The sequence below is a fragment of the Macrotis lagotis genome, chromosome 1 (assembly GCF_037893015.1).
Source record: "Macrotis lagotis isolate mMagLag1 chromosome 1, bilby.v1.9.chrom.fasta, whole genome shotgun sequence".
Taxonomy (NCBI): Eukaryota; Metazoa; Chordata; class Mammalia; order Peramelemorphia; family Peramelidae; genus Macrotis; species Macrotis lagotis.
In genome coordinates, this window is record NC_133658.1 from 803,720,272 (window position 1) to 803,743,482 (window position 23,211).

At 38.2% G+C, this 23,211-nt stretch overlaps 2 protein-coding genes across 5 annotated transcripts in view; both read left to right on the forward strand.

Annotated features, from left to right (window-relative positions):
• The window catches only part of OMP (olfactory marker protein), a 38,910-nt gene extending 20,800 nt beyond the window's left edge, over positions 1–18,110 (forward strand). The window contains exon 1 of the mRNA XM_074216942.1: positions 1–18,110. This exon is cut by the window's left edge and continues 20,800 nt beyond it. Coding sequence (XP_074073043.1) covers positions 3,309–3,800 — 492 coding nt within the window. The 5' untranslated portion in view covers positions 1–3,308 and the 3' untranslated portion in view covers positions 3,801–18,110.
• The window catches only part of CAPN5 (calpain 5), a 157,631-nt gene that overhangs the window by 113,164 nt on the left and 21,256 nt on the right, over positions 1–23,211 (forward strand). For all 4 annotated transcript variants that reach the window (XM_074216939.1, XM_074216938.1, XM_074216941.1 and 1 more), the window contains 3 exons: positions 18,148–18,356; positions 20,837–21,029; positions 21,798–21,991. In XM_074216939.1, coding sequence (XP_074073040.1) covers positions 18,148–18,356; positions 20,837–21,029; positions 21,798–21,991 — 596 coding nt within the window. The remainder of the gene's footprint in view (positions 1–18,147; positions 18,357–20,836; positions 21,030–21,797; positions 21,992–23,211) is intronic.

Below are 23,211 nucleotides of genomic sequence, written 5' to 3' on the forward strand. Positions count from 1 at the left end.
CCAAGAGTGTTATTCCATTTTTAATGGATCATAGTGGTGATAGGATGTTCCAGGGTGACAGCTTGAGGTATGGCTTTGAAATCCAGAAGGTCAGGAAGAGGGCTGGGAGAGGAAAGAAAGAAGGATCAAAGATGATTCTGAGGTCATAAACCTGGGAATTTGGGAGGAGGACAGAAATGAGGGAATGTATGTTTGGGAGGGTTTACATGGAAGGTGATGAGTTCCCTTTTAGATTTGAAGTCAAGATGCCTATAGCTCTTCCAGAAGATTGATCAAAGGAAGCTGACAATGTATGATCAGCATATGGATTTATGAATTATGTTCACAGAACTGACACTTGAACCCATGGGAACAGATGAGATCTCAAGAGTAGAGAGTATACAGAGAGAAGAGTATCTAGGTTGGGGGAAACCTATGGGCCAAGGGGACTTGAGATAGCCTAGACTTTTTGTCAATCCCCCAATTGTTGTTCTCTGTACAGCTGCCAAAATTTCCTATATTACAGATTCCAAAATGAAGAGGTTAGAATAAGGAGTCTATGGATTTCTTTCAGATTATGCTGCCCTTGGTCTTCATTAACTAGACCTCCAGGAGCATATTTTCTATGTTGTTATTTGGGTTGTTTCTATCTCCAGAGCCCAGCACAGTTTCTAGAACATATTAGGTATTTAATAAGATTTTTAAATTGAATTGAATGAAATGAATAGCAATTCTGTCTTTAAAACCCACTTACTTACCCTTCCCATTGCCTTTGCCATTTAACATGTTTGACATCTTCTGCCAACATAAATGTATAGGTTTGCAGGTGGGCAACTAGATGGAGCAAAGGAGAGAGTGCCAGCCCTGGAACCAAATTCGACCTCAGACCCTTGACACTTACTAGCTTTGTGACCCTGAGCAAGTTACTTAAACCTGATTGCCTCACATCCAGGGCCATCTCCAGTTGTTCTGATTCATATTTGGCCACTGGACTCAGATGACTCTGCAGGAGAAAGAGGAGCTGGTGACTTAGCACAGCACCTCCTTACTAAAATTCAATTGATATGTTTGTCATGGCACCATCTTCCTTCTCGAGAACAAAGGACAAAACACATCAGAATACAGGTAGTTCTGTGTGGGCTAGTTTGCTCATCTGGGATACTGGGGCAGTATCCGCTCTGGGCATGAAATATGCCCTACAATCAATTTTGTAATTCATGATGTGAAAATGCTGTAAGAAATAGTTGAGACAAATTCCATTGTGCAGGGAGGAGAGAGAAATCATAGTGACTCAGAGATGTTTTTAGTTTCCTGTTTTTACTAGTTTTTCCTGTTAAGTTGTGTTGTTTCTGGCTACTGAAATTAGAAAGAATGAGTTGTCAAAAATCTTGAATCCTCAAATGTCTGTTCCCTAGGGCAGAAGCCTGATGGCTTTGGTAAAACCAAACCACCTCTAGTGCTGGGAAGCTTACTGCCAATTGGGACACTGATGTGCTGATGGATAGCACTGATTATTAAGTTCTTTATACTGATTCAAAAGTTGTACCCCAGTGACATCCCAGTTGCTCCTAGTTCTTCCCACTTAGCCAGATATGACAGCATTGCAGATACTTGAAGACAGATAACAATGGCTGTTCTCTCTTCTAAACACCTGCAGTTCCTTGATACTCATATGACATATATGTCCTTATGTATCTGCCTTCAAATATGTTCAAGCTTGTCAGTGAACTTTCTAAAACATAGTGCCCAGGCACTGAGTACAGTGTTCCAGAGCTAGTCTGATCAAATCAGAGGACAAAGTTAACCTGTTTCTGTTACCAAAGCCAACAATGTGTTCATTCTTCTTGCTACTGAATAACACTGTGATTGTCACACAAATTTACATTGACCTTGTAGTCCACTGAAATTCCCATAACTTTTTCACTTGAATAAACTATATCTACATTATTGGATACATCTTCAGAGGGGCATCTTGGCACAGTGGAAGAAATCAAGCAATCTGGGTTGAAATTCCAGCACTGCAACCTTGATGGCCATATATAAACTGAAGCAGAAGAGTATAATGGAAAGAGCACTGGTTTTGTAGTTAGAGAACTTAGGTTCAAATTCTTTCTCTGTGATTCCCTACACATGTGATTTTGGGCAAGTCCCTTAACCTTTCTGGGGCTCAGCTTATATAGCTTCAAAATGAGAAGATTGGACTAAATTTGAAGTTCTTGACCTTTAGATCCATGAAGTTTCAAGGAGTTTGTGGATAAATTTCACAGGGTCATTTAACCTGATGTGAGGAAAAAAGGACACTTTTATTTTCATTAACCTGCAACTAAAATTTAACTTTCCTTTAATAATTTTTTAAAATCTTACTTATTTTTCCTACTACATGCAATGGTAGTTTTTTATCAGTCTAATAATTAATTTTTTAAAAATTATAATTTTGAGAAAGGTTCACCAGACTGCTAAAAGAATCTATGTTCAAAGTTCTAAGAATCTCTGGACTAGGTGATCTACATGGTCTCTTGCAACTCTAATCTATGACTCTAAGTCCCTAGGCCTACAATTGAAAGTTGAATGTTGAACTGTAACCTTGAAAGTCTGTGAGTCTATGAAAACATTCCATATATTTCCCCCTAATATCTTCTTCCCCACCCCATCCCCTGCAATTCCATTTCCCAACTGTTGTATAGATCCTTAAAACACTTGACTTAATAATAATAATCAAAATTTAAATATTTTTATACATATAATCTTACTTGAACTTCCCAATGGGCTTGTGAGGTAGACTGTTTAACATTTTGCTCAAGTATTATTATTCCTGTTTTACAGAGAAGGAAACAGATTTATCCAGTTTATGCGATTTGCCATTCTGGTAAATACGTAGGTAGGATTAAAACCCAGGTCTTTGGACTACAGGTTCAGGACGTCAACAGTTTACAGTGCCTTGTTTAAGTGCAGATAAGCCCAGCTCTTGGTCGCATCTCTATGTTGGTTGTCAGAACAGTTGCCTTGGTAACTGACATCAGCATCTCCTTCCCTGTGGGTTACTCTGCCTGCTTGCACTGCAAATAAGAACCAAGAAAGCTTTCCTTAGGGCCCTGGGGAAGCTTTGCATCTGGCCCTGGGAGTCCCTGACTTGTACTGGTAGGGAAAGTTGGAAGGAGGAGTCAGAGCTGGGGAAAGGGACCCAGGCAAGCAGGAGGGAGCAAAACAGGGGAGGGAGGGAGGAGGCGGGGTTCACAGAGGTGTAGGCTGGATGCCTCCTTCCCACAGCCCAGTCACTCCTGGACACTCATCAAGGTAGCAGGTCTTGTGTGAGGAGCTGAGCAGGGGCCATGGCTGCTGAGGAGGCCGACAAGCCACAGCTGGATATGCCTCTAGTCCTTGACGAGGACTTGACCAAGATGATGAGGATACGAGTGGATACTCTGAAGAAGAATAATGAGAAACGCCAGGATGGGGAGAAGCTGCTGCGACCAGCAGAGTATGTATACCGTCTGGATTTCATCCAGCAACAAAAACTACAGTTTGAACGCTGGAACATTGTGCTGGACAAAGCCGGCAAGGTGACCATCACGGGCACTTCCCAGAATTGGACACCCGATCTTACCAACCTCATGACCCGGCAGCTCCTGGACCCAGCGGCTATCTTCTGGAGGAAGGAGGACTCTGATGCCATGGATTGGAACGAGGCGGATGCCCAGGAGTTTGGGGAGAGGCTGTCAGATTTGGCCAAGATCAGAAAAGTGATGTACTTCCTAATCACCTTTGGCGAGGGTTTAGAGCCTGCCAACCTTAAGTCTTCAGTGGTTTTTAATCAACTCTGATATTGAATCCACTTCAACCCTCATCCCCATTCTTATGGATCAAGGTGTCTTCCTCCGTTATTCTCTCCTAGGGCTTGCCTTTTCTCCCCCCACCCCAACTTAAAAATATATCTGAACACTCCACACATTTTTCTTTGACAGCTCCTCTTTTCTTCCTCTAGGCTTTCATTTTTCTTTCTTAATGTTTGCCTCTCACCTTAAAATCCCCTAATTTTTTGAACTGTGTCTTTCTTACCATTCCCTTATCTTATTTTGATTAGGAAAACCATTCCATCCCCAGCTACTGTCTCTATTCTTCCTATCCATTTCTTTTCTTGCCCAATTCCCTACCTTTTTTTAGATCTGGGTGTTCCTGCCTTCCCCTCTTTAATACTTTCCATCTATCCTCACCTTCCTCTTCATGCAGGGTCAGTGTATTCTACCCCTCCCTCCTATTTTATTGATGACTACCCTTTCTCCACTATTTTCTTCCCAGGGATATTGCTAGTCACTGATCACCCTATTTCTGGAGGACAGTGACAACACAGTTGCTGTATCTTGTCTGAGTTTATGGTTGTGCCTAGCAGCTTTGAAAAATGATTCAGTGTCTTGCTCACTTTTCTCCCTGATTATTCCCCTATTCTCAAAAGAAACCTCAACTGACATTACTGACTGTTCAAGGTAGGGAAAAATTTCTGCTAGCCTAGGTGTAGTATTTCATACCGACTACTAGCTTGCAGGATCAATGGATTAGAGATGGATGTAGCTCAATGTTGGACCAGCAAGAGACTAAGTGGAAGATTGAATGCAGTTGGGGGGGGGGAGCCAAGTGGGAATGTTATGATGGCTGAAGACCTGCCATTCCTTCTTCATCCACAAAAAGAGAAAGCCAATCCAAAGAAAGAGACCTTTAAATCTCTATTTTTTATCTATTTACATAAAACTATCAATACATATTAATTGGGATTTCTTTAAGTGAATATCCATCTTTTTCCATTGCTGGGGGATCTTGACTCCTCTCTCTGGGCTGTCCTATGGGCCCTAGCCTCACAGTGCATGAGCTGACATGGGATGTCCCATGAAACTGGGCATGGAAGGAAAATACTCACTAGAGACATGTCCCTTTCATCTAAAATCTCTCCTTGGAGAGAACCCAGTTCTCTCAGGCTAGATGCAGTAGCCTAGGGGAAGAGAAAGACATGGAACAGTTAATGTCGGAGCTGAACTTAAGAGTAGAGAATTACAAGGGAAAGCAGTCTAGTTCCATTAGGTTCTTTAAAAAAAAAGAAATTCACACATACAAACACACACACGCACACAAACACACACACACACACACACACACACACATATATATATACATATATAGAGAGAGAGATGATACACTATAGCTCTCCATATAGTACAGAATATTGAGTCTCCATATTTACAGATATAGATATATTGATATATAAATGTATTTTGCACAGAAAAAAAATATACAAATAGTTTTGAATGTTCTTCTAAGGGGCAAGGGAACTTCTTTAGACAACGTTTGGAATTTGCTTCCCATGTGCAAGATGTGGTGATTCTCAGTTGTATTATGATTTTGTCAAGTTCATATTAAAAGACTTATTCGTCATTTCCAAAAGATGGCGGAGAGGACAAGGGGACTGCTGAAGATTTCATCCTCAGGGAAGTTCAAAGATGGGAATGGGGAGGGCTGAAGGGACCAATTATTCAGGGTACAGGAATAGCAACCTTGGATATCGTGGCTTAATGCTGGATTCCAGCAGAGGACATTGGGAACTCTTTGGACTTAGCCTTGGAAGCAAGATATGTTGTATTGATGGCTTTTTCCAGGGCCTAGTCCTTGAGGATGGCTACTTTGGACTGACCACTTTGAAGTGCTCTCTGCTCATATCCATTTGGCTACTTAAAAAAAAAGTTTTGTTGCTATCTTTTGTCTTTACATCATAATAATTTCCTATCTGCACCCCCAACTCCACTCCAGATTAAAGTTTTCCTTTCGTAACAATATTCACTACAATGACTATATCTGGATCTGATGATGTATACAATGTTTTGCCCCAGGCAGCTCCCTTCCTCTCTGCTGGGATGGAGAACTAGAGTTAATTATCTGTTCTTTGGGTTTTTGGTTACTCAGAGTTCCATTTTCTTTTACTGATGTCTTTGTTACACATATTATTTTCTTGATTATTTTCCTTTGCCTCAGTTGCAATTGGTCTTTCCCTAGTTCTTCACATTCCTTAGCTTCACTGTAATAGTTCACTACATTCTGATAGATGTTCAACTTCTATCCTGGGAATGGGAGACTGATGTTGTCTGGTTACCAGGATCTGCATTACATAACTGCAGGGATTTATATGAGGTAGGCAGTGTGATTAGTGTGGAAAGAGTCCTAGACAAGGGAGTCAGGATATCAAAATTATGGTGTCAGCTTTGCCACAGTCTGGCTCCTTGTGTGACTTTGCAAGAGTCATTTTCTCCTCTCCTGATTTTGATTTTGATTTTTGAAAAATGATGGTATTGTAGTAGATGATCTGTGTGGCTTTTTCTAGTTCTAATATCATTGGTTCTCTTATTTTATTTTATGACTCCAGCTGGCTGTAGGCTAATATTGGTCCCAGCTTAACACACCAAATATTTGGAATCTATTATATATACATATACATATACATACATACATATCTTGGACTCAGATCTGGGCAGACAAAGATGAAAAATCAACATGTTCACTGATCCTGAGGGTTTTATGATTTAGCAGTACAGAATGTTAAAGTTGGACAGAACTGCACATCACTTAGTTCAACCTCCTCATTTTACAGTGTAGGACACTGAACTTCCAAACCATTCTCTAAGTCACATAGCAAATGTGTGATAGAACCCAAGTTCCCTGACTTCCAATCTAGTGCTCTTTCCACTATTCAATGCCATTCAACAACAAATATACTAAAACCTACATACATGTACCCGGAGTACATTTGAGTCAACATGAGGAGTAAACTATTAGTTGTTACCTGACTTCAAGACTAACTATAGAAATCTCCCTCTCTTTAGAGAGAATGCATTTTATTTCCTAGAGCTATTTTAAAAATGAAAATCACAACAATAATAACAGAAAAAAAGCAAACCAAAGGTCCACTTGTGACTTCCAGAATTCATTTTCATTTTATTTTAATAAGAGCTTTGACCTGGGAAATGGCAACCATTAGCTATGCCATTGTTAAGATTGCTGTTATTTTCCCAGTTCTGACTTATTGTCACAGTGACTGTGCACAGCAAGCACTTACAATCATTGCTTTATCTTTACCTATAATTTATCCTCACTCCAAATCTGTGATGTATAGAAGAGCAGTGATTGCTTCCCATCTACTCCATGAATGAGGAAAAACAGATGGGATCCCTAATCAGAAAAGTGATTTGCTTGAGTTCCTACATTGTGTTAGTGGCAAAGCTGGGACCAGAAACCCCATCTCCTAGTCCCTCTAGTACATTACCTAGGAAGCTCTCTGATAATTAGTTCTCTCAACATGAATAAGTCTCTCAGCTCTTGAACTTCACTTACTTTTGTTGTCTGTATAATACATTACCTTTCCTCAAGGGCTGTTATGGAGATCCAGTGAGATAATTCATGTATTCTAAAAGAAATCACCCCAAAAAGTATAAATTGTACTATTATTGTGAATTTCATATGCTTATTGGTATTAGCATGCTGTAGAATCAGATATTAGTGTGTGGTGGTAGCTATTTCATCCTTATGCTCCTGTCCATTTGACTTCTCTCAGTTTCAAGTCCTTCCAAACTTGTATTCTGAGTATGTATCTAATAAATATCCATGGTCTCTTATACCCCAAGGTGTGCATTCTCTCCCTGGCTTGTATTTCCTTCTTCTGAACCATTTTGTTGTTCTCTCCTACAATTGCAATCAAATGATCAACCAGAGTTAATGTGCTAGGCATGCTGAGGATACAAAGATAAAAATGGAATAGTCTCTGACTTCAAGGAGCTTACATTTAAAGGAGACATGTACACATAAAAACAAGAGATAGACAAAATCAATACAAGGTAATTGGAGGGAGGGTGAGGGAGGCTCAGTATAGATGACATTTCAGTTAAGTTTTGAAGAATATCAGGAATGCTATGATCATAGCATTCCACAGTTCTCATCCATATTTCATCATTGGGAGTTAGAAAATATTGATATTGAAAGCATAGGCTTTGGCTGTTAGTAAAAACTTGAGGCTCTAGAAAAATGAACTATTTCCCAGGGGAATCTCATTCCATCTCTTCCAACTGATGATGTCTTCAAGCTCTCCTTCCTAACAATTAGAATTATCTATATTTGGGATTTGAGGAGTTCCCTCTTACTAGAGATTAGATGACACTACATGAGGTTAAAGAGGGTTGGAATCAGTACTCAGATGCATTCTGAGAGTCCATAAGGCATAACCAATGTATTATTAAGAATAGTTATCATTTATATTAGTATTTAACTTTTACAAAGAACTTTACATATTATCTCATTTAATCCTCACAAAAAAACTTCATGAAATTGGTAGTTGTTGTTACTTACCATCTTGTAGATAAGGAAACTGAGGCTTATAGTTAGTATCTGAGGCAAGATTTAAATTCAGATCTTCTTGACTCCCAAGTCTAACACTACTCACTGTGAACCTAATATATTTAGTTAAGGACACTACCTCCCACCCCAAACCTTACAAAATGCACCTTTTAGTATTATAAATGTAACAAGAGCTCACACAGGTCCCTGAAAGTCCTGTTCCATCCTATGGTAATAAAAATTGAAACAGAAAGCAGCAGAGTTGTGAATATGTAATCATCTTTGAGAATAATGTACCAAACTTTCTCTCCCTTTTCTTATCTATGTGTAGACAGATGTTATATCTGGACCTGGTTGAATTACTGACCCCTATGACAAATTTATAAATATTTTCTACCACTACCCTCATTTTGCAGCTAAGAAAATTGAGGCCATAAATGTAAAGTGATTTGCTCCACATCATACAGATAATAAGTTGGAGAGATAAGATTTGAACCCAGGCCCTCTGATTCTAAATTAAATTTTCTTTCTACTGTATCATGACAATTCACATTTATAGGGCATAATGCTTTCCTTGCAACATTCCTGTGGGGTACATAAAATAAATCTTATTCCTATGTTACAAATGAAGAGTAGATGAGTTTAAGGCACTTCTAATCAACTCTTAGAGAGGATTCACACACAAAAGACATTTTTACATTTAATCTACACTATTAATTTTTCCCCATCACTTTCTTAAATTTAGACAGTCAACAAAGCAATTAATCAAACCCTGATTTGTAACCTTTGCCAATTTCCTGAAGTATAAATGCTCACATTGAAAACTTTTACAGTTGGCTCTCTGGAGCTGGTTTTAATTGATTCCAACATTGCATCTAGCTCAAAATACCATGACCCCTTAAGGGAATGACTCTGAGTTCTCAAAATGGAAAATGTAGAAGGAATCTTAGTAGTTATCTAGTCCTTCTCTCTGATTTTATGGTAGATGAAACTGAGATCCAGTTAAAGCAAGCGATACATCTAAGGTCTCGTGGCAAGTTCATGAAAACATCAATATTAGAACCTAGCTCTACTATAGAAAGTCAAAGACTCTTTTTCCCTGGAATTATAGGCTCTAGAAATAAAGGGAACTGGGAGAAGTAGTAAAGGGATAGATATCTAGTTCAATCCCCTTATTTTACAGATGTAAAAATGGATGCCTAGGTAGATTAAGTGATTTTCCCAACAGGTAAGAAACATCAGAGATAGGAATTTGAATCCAGCTATTAAGGTTCCAGTGCTCCACTATCTCCATTGCATTATATAACCTCCTTTAAGAGAATTGACTTCTCTTTCCTCTTCTTGCTACTACCTTCCAGCATGATAACAGGGCAAAGATAGGCTCCTCAAACTGAAAACTCTATTGTTGTTTGCCTGGGAAGGCTCTGGAATCTGGCCATGTCTGGGTTCTGAGGCCAGAGTAAACAGAAATCCCCAAAGCTTCCTCCCATTGATTGCATCAGCTTCAGTCGTACTTCTGGGTTATTCTCACTCCCTCTGCTTGCCCAAGGATTAAACAGCAGCCAGGATTTTCAGGGCAGATCTCTTTCACCAAAGTGCAAGATAGAAATATCCAGATTCCCCCAAACACAGATCACTAAAGACATAATATGCCCGAGGAATTCAAATGATCCCATTCCTAAAATCTTAACATTTTAGGATCACTGACTCTTAGACTCCCATTATTATATTGAATAATATTATTAATGACACATTTTTTGGTAAGTAATCTTCCCAGCCAGGAAGGGTGCATCATTAAAATCACCCACCACTGATAACAAGTCAATTACTTTTCTCACCAGTTTGGGATCATAAATTCATAGAATCTTAGAACCATAGCCTGATCCATTTGCTCAGAGGTAGAAGGAACTTCTGAGAGCATCTTATCTGTTCTAGCCAGTCATTTGAACATTTGCTGATCCTAGCCAGAAAGATAGTCTGATATATAAAAAGAAAGAAAGGAAAGATATTTGTGGAGTTCTGGGGATATAAATATAAATAAGCTATACCATTCATGCCCTCAAGGAGCTTACATTCTAACAAGGGAACACAATATATGCAAATATAGAAAGGAATTTGGAAGTATATGTCTGGTGGTATGGTATCTGGGAAAATCTCCTTTCTGAGAGCTCAGTATGGATACCTGTTGGAGCATAATGAGCATGTTGTGCAGGGATGCCTTCTTATATTGATGAATAGATGCTAAATCACTCATTTTTAAGACATAATTTATATTTTATTTTCATTTTTAAAAAATTTGCTAGTAATTTTTTTCTCATCTCCCTCTTTCTCTGTCCCCCAAAGAAAAAGGAAAAAATAAAACCCTTATAACAAAAACTTATAGTCCAACCTAATATTCCCATATTGTCCTTGTCTAAGTTTTGAGTTTGTCTTCTCTATCTTCTCCCTGTAGGCTGTTTCATTACTGATACTCTTTGGAATTGTGATGGATCATTGCTGTGCTGTTCACTGGCAAAGTTAGTTACACACCCTGATCTCTTTTCTAGATTCAGACCTGGTCTTTATGAACATGTGATCTTAGCTTTCATTTTAAAATTCTTTCTATATAAATTGTTTCAATCAGACAAATCATTCTGCTTCTGCTTGCATCAGTTTAGTCATGTTTGCCATTTCTTGCAGCACAGTAATATTCCATAACACAATTTATTCCACCATTCCTCCAATCAAAAGGCACCCTATTGTGTTGCCAGTTATTTAGGTGCATCTTTGAATATTTTGGTGTATGTGAGACATTTCTCTCTTTCTTAGACCTCCTCCAGGTAATAAGCTTAGCAATGGAATTGCTGGGTCAAAGTTCTAAGTTGTTGCTGTTATTTATTAATGAGGAAAAGAGGAATCCATACCTTTGATAATAATTGTGGGTTTTTTCTTAATATTTTATTTATTTTTCCAACTACATTTAACAGTAGTTTCCAAGTCATTTTTTTCCAAGGCTTTGAGATTTACATTTTTCTCCCTGCCTCCCTTCCCTCCCTGCTTCCCCTGAAAGGTTGTAATCTAATATAGGCTATATATGTATAGCCATGCTAAACATAGATCCATATAAATCATGTTGTGAAAGAAGAATCAAATCAAAACAGAAAAAAACATAATACATAAGACAACTATTTTAAATATTGAAGATGGTCTGCATTTAAACTCCACAGTAATTCTTCTCTGGATATGGATGGTATTTTCCATCACAAGTCTTTTAGAATTGTCTTTGATTTTTGTGCTGCTGCATAATTGATCATTACCCACTATTGATATTAGTGTGTATAATATTCTTGTGGTTCTGCTCACTTCACTCAGCATTAGTTCACATAATTTTTTTCCAGGTTATTCTGAAGTTCTGTCCCTCAAGATTTCTAATGGAACAGTAGTGTTCCATCATATTCATAAAAATACCGTAATTTTTTCAGTCATTCTTTAATTGATTGGCATCTCCTCTATTTACAATTCTTTGCCACTACTGAAAGAGCTGCTATAAATATTTTTTGTGTCTGTGGGGTTTTTTACCCTTTATTGTGATTTCTTTGGGATATAGACCTAGTAGTGGTATTGCTTGATCAAGGGCAGGTAAGTGGATAGAGCACTGACTTTTGAGTTAGGAGGACAGGAGTTTGAATCTGACCTCAGACACTTGACTCTTACTAGCTTTGTAACCTTAGACAAGTCATTTAACCCTTATTGCCTCACATCCAGGGCCATCTCCAGTCATCCTGATTCATATCTGGCCACTGGACCCAGATGGCTCTGGGGGAGACTCTGGTGATTCTAACCCAATTCATGTCCTTGTCATGTCACTTCCCTGATGCTAAGGTCTATTTTGAAAATGAAGGACAAAACATTATTAGTGCTATATCAAAGGGTATACATAGTTTTATTGCCCTCTGGGCATAATTCCAAACTCCTTTCCAGAAAGGTTGTATCAGCCTGTGATAATAATTGGTGGAAAATAATTGGTGAGGGGGCGGCTAGTGGATAAAGCACCAGCCCTGGAGTCAGGAGTACCTGGGTTCAAATCCAGTCTCAGACACTTAATAATTACCTAGCTGTGTGGCCTTGGGCAAGCCACTTAACCCCATTGCCTAGCAAAAACCTAAAAAAAATTGGTGAAAACCGCAAATCTTTTAAGAAAATGTCAAATACTTAGTTATGTAATAAAGGGATTTTTTTTATTAAGCTACAGGTTAAACTAAAGGCCACAGGGGTCCTTCACAATTCTGAGAAATCTGTGATTCAGTAACAAATTGGGAAAAATTCTTAATGCTACTTGAGATAACCTTTAAAGTCCTTGTCCTTTCCAAATCCAAGTCTATGATCTTATGATTCTAGTAACTGGTTTTTTTTTGGTTTATATGCATGCTTATCCACATAAACACCCATACCTGGAAGTATACATATGACTTACTCCACTCTGAATCTTTGTCAGTAATCTACTGCGCCTCCTAAAAAAAGCCATTCTACTTAATCTGCCATTTGCTGCCCTACACAGTCTGTCCTTTCAGCTTTATCTAGCCCTGTTTGCATTCATGAGTATGTATGTGCCCACACTGGACTGATCCTGGGTTTCTTTTTCTCATCCTTTCCTCATTTTCTTGAGAGTAGGAATTGTTTCATTCTTTATCCCAATACTTGACACTTACTAAATCTATTGATTGAGTGATTTATACAGGCCTAGAATGCATTCCACCCACATTTCCACCTGCCCACATTCCCCATAATTCAGATGTCACTTCCTCCATGAAGCCTTGCCTGACTCTACCAGCTAAAAATGAAATCTTTTTCTCAGATCATCCCATAAAATATCTCTCTTCTCATGCACTGATTTTATTCAAACACATATCATATTTCTGTATGGATGTCATTTTTCCTATTAAACTGAAGTCCAGGAAGGTAGGGAGTTTTATCCAAGCTTCAGATCTCTGTAACCAGTTGGTACTAAGTAAATATTCTGAACAGATAACCTCACACCTATATAAAAGGCAGATGTAGTGGATAGCAGAATAGATTTGTTTTAGTAGACTTGTATTTAAATGAACTAGATATTTCCTAATTGGAATCATAAACCTAAAACTGGAAAGGGACCTGCAAGACTATTTAATTAAATGTGTTTGTTTTACAAAGGAGAAAACTCAGGTGTAAAAAGGTTAAGGACCATTCCCAAAGTTAAGTAAAATTAGAGGCAGAATTTGAATCTAGATCTTCTGACTTCAGAGTCAGAGCCCTTCACTGTACCATGCTACATCTTGACAAGTTATTGGTTCTCAGAATCCCAGGTTCTGAACCTGTAAAATGGGGAGACGTTTTTGTTCTCAGCCTCACAGGGTTGTTCAGTAAGGACAGCATTTTGTAAATCTAAAGGGATATTTTGCTACAGGATATGGAGAGACAACTTGACTTAGTGGGAAGAGTGCTAGATTTAGAGTGAGAGGACCTGAGTTCAAATCCAACTTAGCTATGGGCTTCTGGATTAGTCATTTTGTCCTCTCTGCAAAACTGGGTCTCTATTTGCATTGGTGCTTGTAGTTCCCATACTAAACAAACAGCTCCTAGACATATTTGATGTATTATATTCGCTATATACACATATATATATATATATACACAAATATATATATACACATATGTGTATATTATATAAATCATAAATATAATATATGTTATTATTATTATATACAAATACATTGTCTCTAACATATATACACATAGGAGTTTACAAAGACCCATAAACATTCACAAGACCCATTCACAAGAATGAATAAACAGACATACTGTACTCACACACAGACACATATGAATACGAAAACAGAGATACATATATTCACTAATCATTGGTACTTTAAAAAATATTTATTGATGCCTTTTGTTTTTACATCCCATTCATTTCTGAATATAATGCTCTCCTCTAAGCTCTCCCCTATGACAAAGGAAAAACAACAGCAAAACATTCAAACAAAAACTTATGGATACAGTTCACAAGTTTGATAGTGTGTGTGCAATATTCCACTTTCATTGTCCCCCTCACCAATTACTAGCTCCTTTTCTACACTCTCTTCCTTAAAAGTCCATATTCCTAGTCACATCTTGGATAAAGGGAGGTTATATGAGACCCAAAGTACCTTGGAGATACCTGCATATAGCTCTAAGAAGCCTAATAATTAAAAATAGCTAGTGTTTATATAATGCCTACTATGTTGCCAGCAATTAGGTAGCACAGTTCTTAGTGAGCCAGACATGGAGACAGTAAAACTTGAATTCAAATTTGACCTCAGACACTTACAAACTGTGTGACCCTGGGCAAGTCACTTAACTCTGTTTACCTCAGTTTCTTCATCTGTTAAATGAATGAGAGAAGAAAATGGCAAACCACTCCAGTATCTTTGCCATGAAAACCCCAAATGGGGTCACAAAGAATCAGACAAGACTGAAATGACTGAATGACAAGTATTACTGTGGAGCAGGCACTACACAAATACTTTCTTTTATGCTCACATCATCCTTGGTCACATTTGAACTCAGATCTTCCTGACTCTGGAGCCCCATGCTGCATCCACTGTACCATCTAGCTCCCTGGGAATCAAGAAGTAGGGAAGGAGAGCTTGGTAAGATTTTCCTCCCTCCTCCCTCCCCACAGCTCCAGCCCTCTTCCCTTAGGAGCTGCTTTGTATCTGATCACCAAGAATCATAAGCCCGACAGAGAATTAACACTAGCAAAGCTCCCCTGGCTCCCTGTTCACAGCCCCTCATCATGAGACCCTAGTGACTCATTAATTGGCTTCTCTGGTACTTACCAGGCTTCACGCAGAGCCTTGTTAGCCACTAATAACCCTCACCAGGTCCTAAAGGAAGCCTCAGAACTAGAGAATGATAGCAACTCAGAGGCAATCTGGAGATTGGGAAGAGTCTTGAATTCAGAGCCTTGGATCAAATTCTGCTCTTACCTAGTGATGGGTCAGCCCTTGATACTGTCTTAGGTCCATAATCAAAGGACTTGGGTTTATCTCACAGTTCTGCCACTTTAGTACCTGTGTAACATTGCACCAGTCACTTGCCTGCTCAGAGACTGAAAATCTCTAAAATTTCTAGGAAGATAGCTCTCCTACATTTTGCAGGTCTGAAGAACTGAAGTAAATCTCCATAGCTCACATATTCTGTAACGAATTGGGACAATTCTCAGCCCCCAGATTTCCTTCCTTCTACTCCAGTCCTTAGCCCTCTACACCACAGTAAGGTTTTTTTGGGAAATAAATAGTATTTTATTTTGATATTTTGATATTTTTAATAATTTTTAAGTTTTCATGATTCTTTTTTTCATTTTATTTCTTTTTCAATTACATGCAAAGGTCATTTTCAGTATTTGTCTACCTGCAACTTATGAGTTCCACATTTTTTTACCACCCTCCCTTCCCCTCCTCCCCATGACAGTGAACAATCTGATATTGGTTGTACATGTACAATCATTCAACATTCTCTTTTTATTTACTTATTTCTTAATTTATATTTTATTTTTCCAGTTACATGCTACAGCAGTTTTTCAATATTCATTTATTTTCTGGTAATTATTAAGTGTTTGAGACTGGATTTGAACCCAGGTACTCCTGACTCCAGGGTCAGTGCTTTATCCACTGCACCACCTAGCTGTCCTTCAACGTTCTTTATTAATAAGATTATGAGTTCCATTTTTTTGCTCTTCTTGCCCTTACTACCTTCCCAAGTCAGTAAGCAATATGATTTTTCTATTTACTTCTTTAAAGCAATGGAGTCATTGACTTGCCTAAGGTCAAACAGCTAGGCAATTATTAAGTGTCTGCAACTGGATTTGAACTCAGGTCCTCCTGACTCCATGGCTGGGGTGAGCTGAGTGAATCTTCTTTTATCTTTTTAGCCACACATTCTTTGTAATTTCACCATGTTCCTTTTTGATTGTTTTGTGTTTGCTGTTCTTTTTTGTTTTATATAGTAATAATGGAGAAAGGAATAAGCATTTATATAAGACCTATTATGTCTAGATACTGTGTTGTGCATTCACAAATATTATTCCATTTATTCTGCACAACATCCTTGGGAAGTGGATTCTGTAACCCTGGGAGTTACAATTGAGGAAACTGAGGAAAATAGAGGTGAAGCGATTTGTCCAGAGTCACACACAGCTAATAAGTTCTGAAGTCAAATTTAAACCCAAACCTTCCTGAATCTAAATTCACTGCTCGGTGCACCATAGAGCCACCCAGTTGTCTGTTGTGTGTACTATTTTCTTGTTGGCTTATTTCATTCCACATCGGATCATATAAATCTTTCCATGCTTCTCTGTTTTCATCATATCCATTATTTCTTCTCACACAGTAATACTCCATGAATTTACATACTATAGTTTGTTTAGCCACTCCCTAATTTATAGATTTTGACTATGTTTCCAATTCTTTGCTATTCCTAGATTGCTATTATCATTTTCACTATTAAAGAAAATTCTCCCTTTATCATGGGGAATTGGCTTGAGAAGTCATTGAGATATAAAATCATAGATATAAGTTTACAGACAGGAAAACTGCGGCAAACAGGGTAAAATGACTTGCCCAGGGTCACACAGTTAGTAAAGTGTCTGAGACCATATTTGAAATCAGGTCTTTCTGACACTCTAGCCACTGGACCACCTAGTTGTCTGGCACATTAATAGTCCAACCTCCTAGTTTTATATTTGAAGACCCTGCAGCCCAGAGAAATTAGGAGAATTGCCCAATGTCACACAGTTAATAAGTTTTGGAGCCAGGATTCAAACCAAACTTTTTAACTCTAAATCTTATTCTTTTTCCACATCATAGATTTCTGTGCATACAAGCAGACTGGTAGACAGAATTGATATCTGATTTTTCCAGTGGGTTCCTTCCCTTCTGGCACAGCTACATACTCAATTCCCAGGGCTACTATCAGTTCTGTGCCAACTCCTCCCTGAATCCCCATCCTGACTTGAGGAAAGGAAACAGATGTCCTCCACTCCAGTGGTACCAAACTCAAATGAAAATGGATTGCTGCAGGCTGCATACTGACTTAGAAAACTACAAATTAACATTATCTATATTGTTTTGTACTTTTATTTATTTAGTTAAATATTTTCAAAAAACATTTTAATCTGATTTCATTATATGGGGAGTTTTGGGGGTAAAGTATGAGAGTCAATCTTAGAGGTGGAAGGTAAGTCATATAGTCCAGTTTCCACCTTAATAACCCATGTTGTCTTCTGCATGATCTCCAGTAAGAAGTCATCCACATGAAGATGTCTGCCAGCAGATTACAAGCTTCTTGAGGGCAGTGACAGTATTTTTCTGTTGTCTTTGCATTTCTAGCACCTAAAACATTGTCATGTCCAGCACCTAAAACATGGTGGACACTCAAGAAATGCTTATTGGATTGGATTGGATTTCCAGTAATAGGGTATTCACTACCTGGTTATTGAACTCAATCCATTCAGAAGCTCTATTTTTTTTTTCTAATAAGAACCTGAAATCTGCCTCCTTATAACTTCCCACTCAGAGTTAAAGAACCTAGGTTTGTACACTATTTTTGTCAGTTCCTTAATTCATTTCATAACCTTGAGTCATCTTCCCTTGGTGAGTTTTCTGTTGCCTCATCTACAGCTAAAAGTAACAAATCTTGTTCCTCTTAAGATTGTTTTGAAGAAAGTCCTCTGTAAACCTTCAACTTGTGTAGATATTTTTATTTTATAATATATTATTAAGAGGGTTGTCTCTTTTCTGTCTCTAGGTCATCCCCAATTGGAAGGAGCAGGAATGGGACCCTGATGACCCTTCGAGCTATACGGGAATGTTCCATTTCCACTTTTGGCGCTTTGGAGAGTGGGTTGATGTAGTCATTGATGACCGATTGCCTACAATCTATAACCAGCTCATCTACTGCCACTCCAATGTTAAGAATGAGTTCTGGTGTGCTCTGATTGAGAAGGCTTATGCCAAGTAAGTTCCCCTGGGCTGGGGTGGCTATAGGGACTGGAGGGCAAGCAAGGGATTATTGTAAGCAGGGAAAAGGACTTTTAGTCTCAAATGATAAGAGAGTTAAAATTAGAAAAAAAATGTTGCTTAATCATGGACACTTGTTTCATTGACCTCTGTGAAACTTGACACGTAGCCTCTTAAATTTTATAGCTTTTTCAAGAGACTGAAGTGTGCATAAGGAACATGAAGAATGGGATTGGGACTTGTTTCATTGACCTCTATAATACAATCCAACTAAGAGTCTTGTTGTATGAACATACAAACATAATCTTGGCATTCTCATGATCTAGCACAGTGCTTTGCCCAACAGTAGGTTCTTAACAAATGGTAACAGAATCACAACATTTCAAGAGGGTTCTTAGAACACAGAATGGCTGAGTATGGAATATGAGTATTAGGAGACACCTTAGAAATTAGGTCAGTGGCAGCTAGGTGGCACAATGGATAGAGCACCAGCCCTGGAGTCAGGAGTACCTGAGTTCAAATCCGGCCTCAGACACTTAATAATTACCTGGCTGTGTGGCCTGGGGCAAGCCACTTAACCCCATTCGCCTTGCAAAAAAAAAAAAAAAAGAAATTAGAAGGTCAGAATTGGAAGAGTTCTTAGAACACAGAAAGTCAGAGCTGGAAGAGGTCTTAGAACATTCTCAGAGCTAGGCAGTGTCTTAAAATCTAAAATGCCAGAGCTGGAGGGACCTCAGAACAGAATGTTCCAATTTAAAGAACTTTAAAACTCATCTACTTCAATTTCTTCATTTTATTTTACTGTATTTATCTGTTTATTTATTTTTTTAAGAAGCTGTTGTTAGCTTTATTTGACCTTAATATACATTAGGCAATAAGAAAAAGGCTCCCAACAACAGTTCAGTGAGTTATTCTCTAGTTTCCAGAAGGCAGGCTATTAGAAATGAGAGGTAGAAACACTGTATTAAAGACCTAAAAATATCAACATTATATAAATAAACATTCAAATTAACTGTTGCAATATCTTACAGATAAATAAGATACAAATTATATTACTTTGTCAAAGTAAAGAGAACTCATGGATCTCAACATCATATACTACACAGCAGAACTACTGTACAACTTTGTCAAAGAGTTCAGGTCCCATTATCTAAAAAGATTAAAATGATTTTGTTTTGAAGAATGGTTTATTCAAGTATTCAAGCAGTTAAGTAACCAAACAAAATTAAATACAATATTGGAACCATTTCCAGAGGAGTTCTTAGGCTATGCTCCCACACACCCCAGGCCTTACTATTTGATAAGCTACAAAAACTGAGCTTGAAATGGAAAGTGTCCACCTGGGTGGGGGGAGCCCCAACCCCACCCCCACAAGGAAAACAAACCTGATTTTTCATTAACTTGAGTGGAAACCCCACATCCCTAACAAGCCATGGCCAACTGTGGTCAGGGCCTCAGCGCAGTGCTCCTCAGGATCCTGGGAGCCAATCCACACATTCTGCATGCACAAAACAACCAGGAACTAAAAACTTTCCATTACTGAAAAAAGTGGTAGTCATAGATAAATAGGTTAAAAAAAAAGACAGAGGATCACATGAAGAGAAGTTTGTACAGTCTGTTTAAAATTCTCCTTGAAATTACATTTGAAACTCCACAAAGGATTTAGTTACAATAAACTGAAACTTTTCTGGAGTAAGTCCATTGTGCCTTAGATGGTATTAAATGAATAGTTCTGCAAAGTCTGAGATAATTGCATTAGTAAATTTGTGCAACATGAAATCTGGTGGCAGGAGGTCCTGCTGTCGCCTTTCAGCTGTAAGCGAAGACTCTGGGCAGGGGGCAACAATTTCTTCATTTTATTTCTGAAAAGATTCAGAGGTAAAGAAATGTTGAGACACTGGGTAAAAAGCAGAGCTGGAATCCTATCCAAATCTTTTAAACTTAAAATCCAATGCTCTTTTCATTACATTTTGCTCCTTCCATTGAAAGGGCCACATGACCTGATTTGTGGGGGAGGAAGATGAGAATTGGCCTTCCCTTTCCTTCTTCTCTCATTAGATAATGTTACTGGATGTTTCTAATACTTGATTAGCTCCTAGGACAATAGCATAAATAACACTTTGTCCCTGGGGAGCAGACAGTAGATAGATATTTAGAAATACCTGGATGATAAGTGTCTAAGGCCAGATTTCAACTCAGGTCCTCCTGACTCCAGGGCTGATTGGTGTTCTATCCACTGCACCACCTAACTGCCCCAACAACTTTCATTTCTGTAGGATTTTGGTGATTACAAAACACTCTATATCTCTGATTTCAGTGATTTCCCACAAAAACTTGTTAAGAAGAGAGACTGGGATGATTATCCCCATTTTAGAGATGAGGAGACTAAGACATCATGAAACTTAGGATTCACACTTTGTATATCTTGGAAGGAATGATTATAACTCTTTTCTCCTTACTTCCTGCCTCCCCAATAGGCTAATAGGATGCTATGAAGCTCTCGATGGAGGCAACACTGCAGATGCCTTGGTGGATTTCACGGGTGGCATCACAGAGCCCATAGATCTGACAATTGAGGATTATGCCAATGATGAGACATTGCGGAACCAGCTCTTTGAGCGAGTGCTAAAGGTCCACTCTCGTGGGGGACTCATCAGTGCATCTATTAAGGTGAAAGGACTCATAAGCCAAACTGTACCCCAGACTTAAGCTGAACTCTGAACCTTTTGGAGGCCTGAGTCTGTGTCCATTAGGGATAGCTTCCCATTTATTTTCATGGAAAGTTAATATGAATGTTGGGAATTTACTATGTGAGCCAGAGAGACCAAGGCTCACATTCTAATATCTAGATTTCTGAGCCATCAGAGGTTTTTTGTTGGGAGGGAGAATAGAGATGAGAGGACTAGACATGAGATCTTGAAATAGTGCTAAAGAGAACTAAATCTGTTGTCAGAGGTCCTGGGTTTAAGTTTTGACCCTTACTAGTTGTGTACACTTAGGGGAAAAAAAATCTCTTTGCATCTTTGACCTCAGTGTCCTCATCTATAAAATGAGGATAATATCTGCAATATCTATTTCATAAAACTTATATAAGCATCAAATAGGATAATGAAAACACTTTGAAAACCTTTAAGAGCTAAATATCAGTTGTTATTTTGTGCCAGGACATTGCTGAGGGACATTGTAAGATTTAGAGCTAGAAGTAAGTAGTCATTGTTTAGTCCAACCCCCACATTTTACAGATTAGTAAACTAATGTTCAGGGAGAGAATATGACTTGTAGGTCACAGTCCATAGAAAGTAACAGAACCTATTTCAGGTAACAACTCCAAATTCAATGATTTCCTCTATCCCCCTCATCTTTTGTGGTAGAGAGGTGAGAGTGAGTCACCCTCCTAAAGATTTCTTCCTCCCTTTTGATGTTTCCCATGTTGATTAGGCTATGACAGACTCTGACATGGAAGCCCGCCTAGATTGTGGACTGGTAAAGGGTCATGCCTATGCCATCACAGATGTGAGAAAGATTCGTCTGGGCCATGGTCTGATGGCCTACTTCAAGTCGGAGAAGCTAGATATGATCCGGTTGAGAAATCCATGGGGAGAAAGGGAGTGGAATGGTCCCTGGAGTGACACGTGAGTCCTTGACATTGGATTGTGTTTGCAAGGGCAGTGGTTAATCCTAGAAATGAAAATGCAAAGAGAGAAAGGAAAGGAATGTATTGAGGTCAGACTTTGGGATGAAGCTGTTGTTTTTGCCATGAAAAAGAAATCTGGTGATTCATTGGAATCAGCTTGACTATGATCATAAATTGAGGCTCATTGAGCTAGAATTAGGGGATAGATCAGAACCAGTTCCTTGATCCCAATCCCTAGAATTGAGTTCTAATCCTAGAATAAGCTTTGATATTGATTGATCTCAAGACTTTTGAGCTTGACCTTGACCCTAACCTGAACCCTTCTACAAAACAGCTATGTTTAAAATTTTTTAAACCTTCTTTTAAAAAGGGCTATTGAATGCTTCATTCATTTACTTGTATATATTGTAATTCATATACCTATAGCATATTCATATATGTATATCAGTGTGAGAGATGAAAAAGAAATCAAAGATTGGACTTGCCTTCAGTGTATTTAGTTTCACCCAGATATCCCTTTTAATTTAGCCTTACAAATGTATTCTCCCCTCTACCAGCCCACATCAGTTTACCACATGGCTGAAGTGAATTAATGCTAAAAGTAGAGTTTGTATTAAATGACCTCTGAGGTTTCTTCTAACATTGAGATTTTTTGTGATTCTAAAGTTCTATAGTTCTATAATTCTGAGTGATTCCAAGATTCTATCAAATTCAAAGATTTTTTTTATAATTCTGGGGCTGTATGGTGATATTCTGGAATTGCAGAATAAACTAGATTCATAATATTCTATCATTATCTTACTCTAAGATCTTATAATTTTAAAAAATCATTTATTAATTAGCTTTTGGTTTTTTAAAATTAGTCCTTTCTAATAAAAACTCCAAATATACACAGAATTCTCTCTAGCAACAAAGATAAAACAGTCAAGTCAATTTTAGGGAAAATATAATTCTAAGCCTAAGATTTTGAGGTTAGTCTATGATCCTAAGATGCTATGAACTTATAACTGTATTATTTTAGAGTATTTGTACACTTTCTTTCCAATACTAGTCACACTGATAGAGAAAATAATTAGGCTAGTATTGTCCTTGGCTTGTGTGGAACAAATGACTACTCATCTCATCTCAAGGGACCAGTGTTATTATGCAAGACTGATTTGTACCAGATACCACTCTTACTACTGCATGCCTTGTTGCCTTAGCACCCAGCTTGGGATA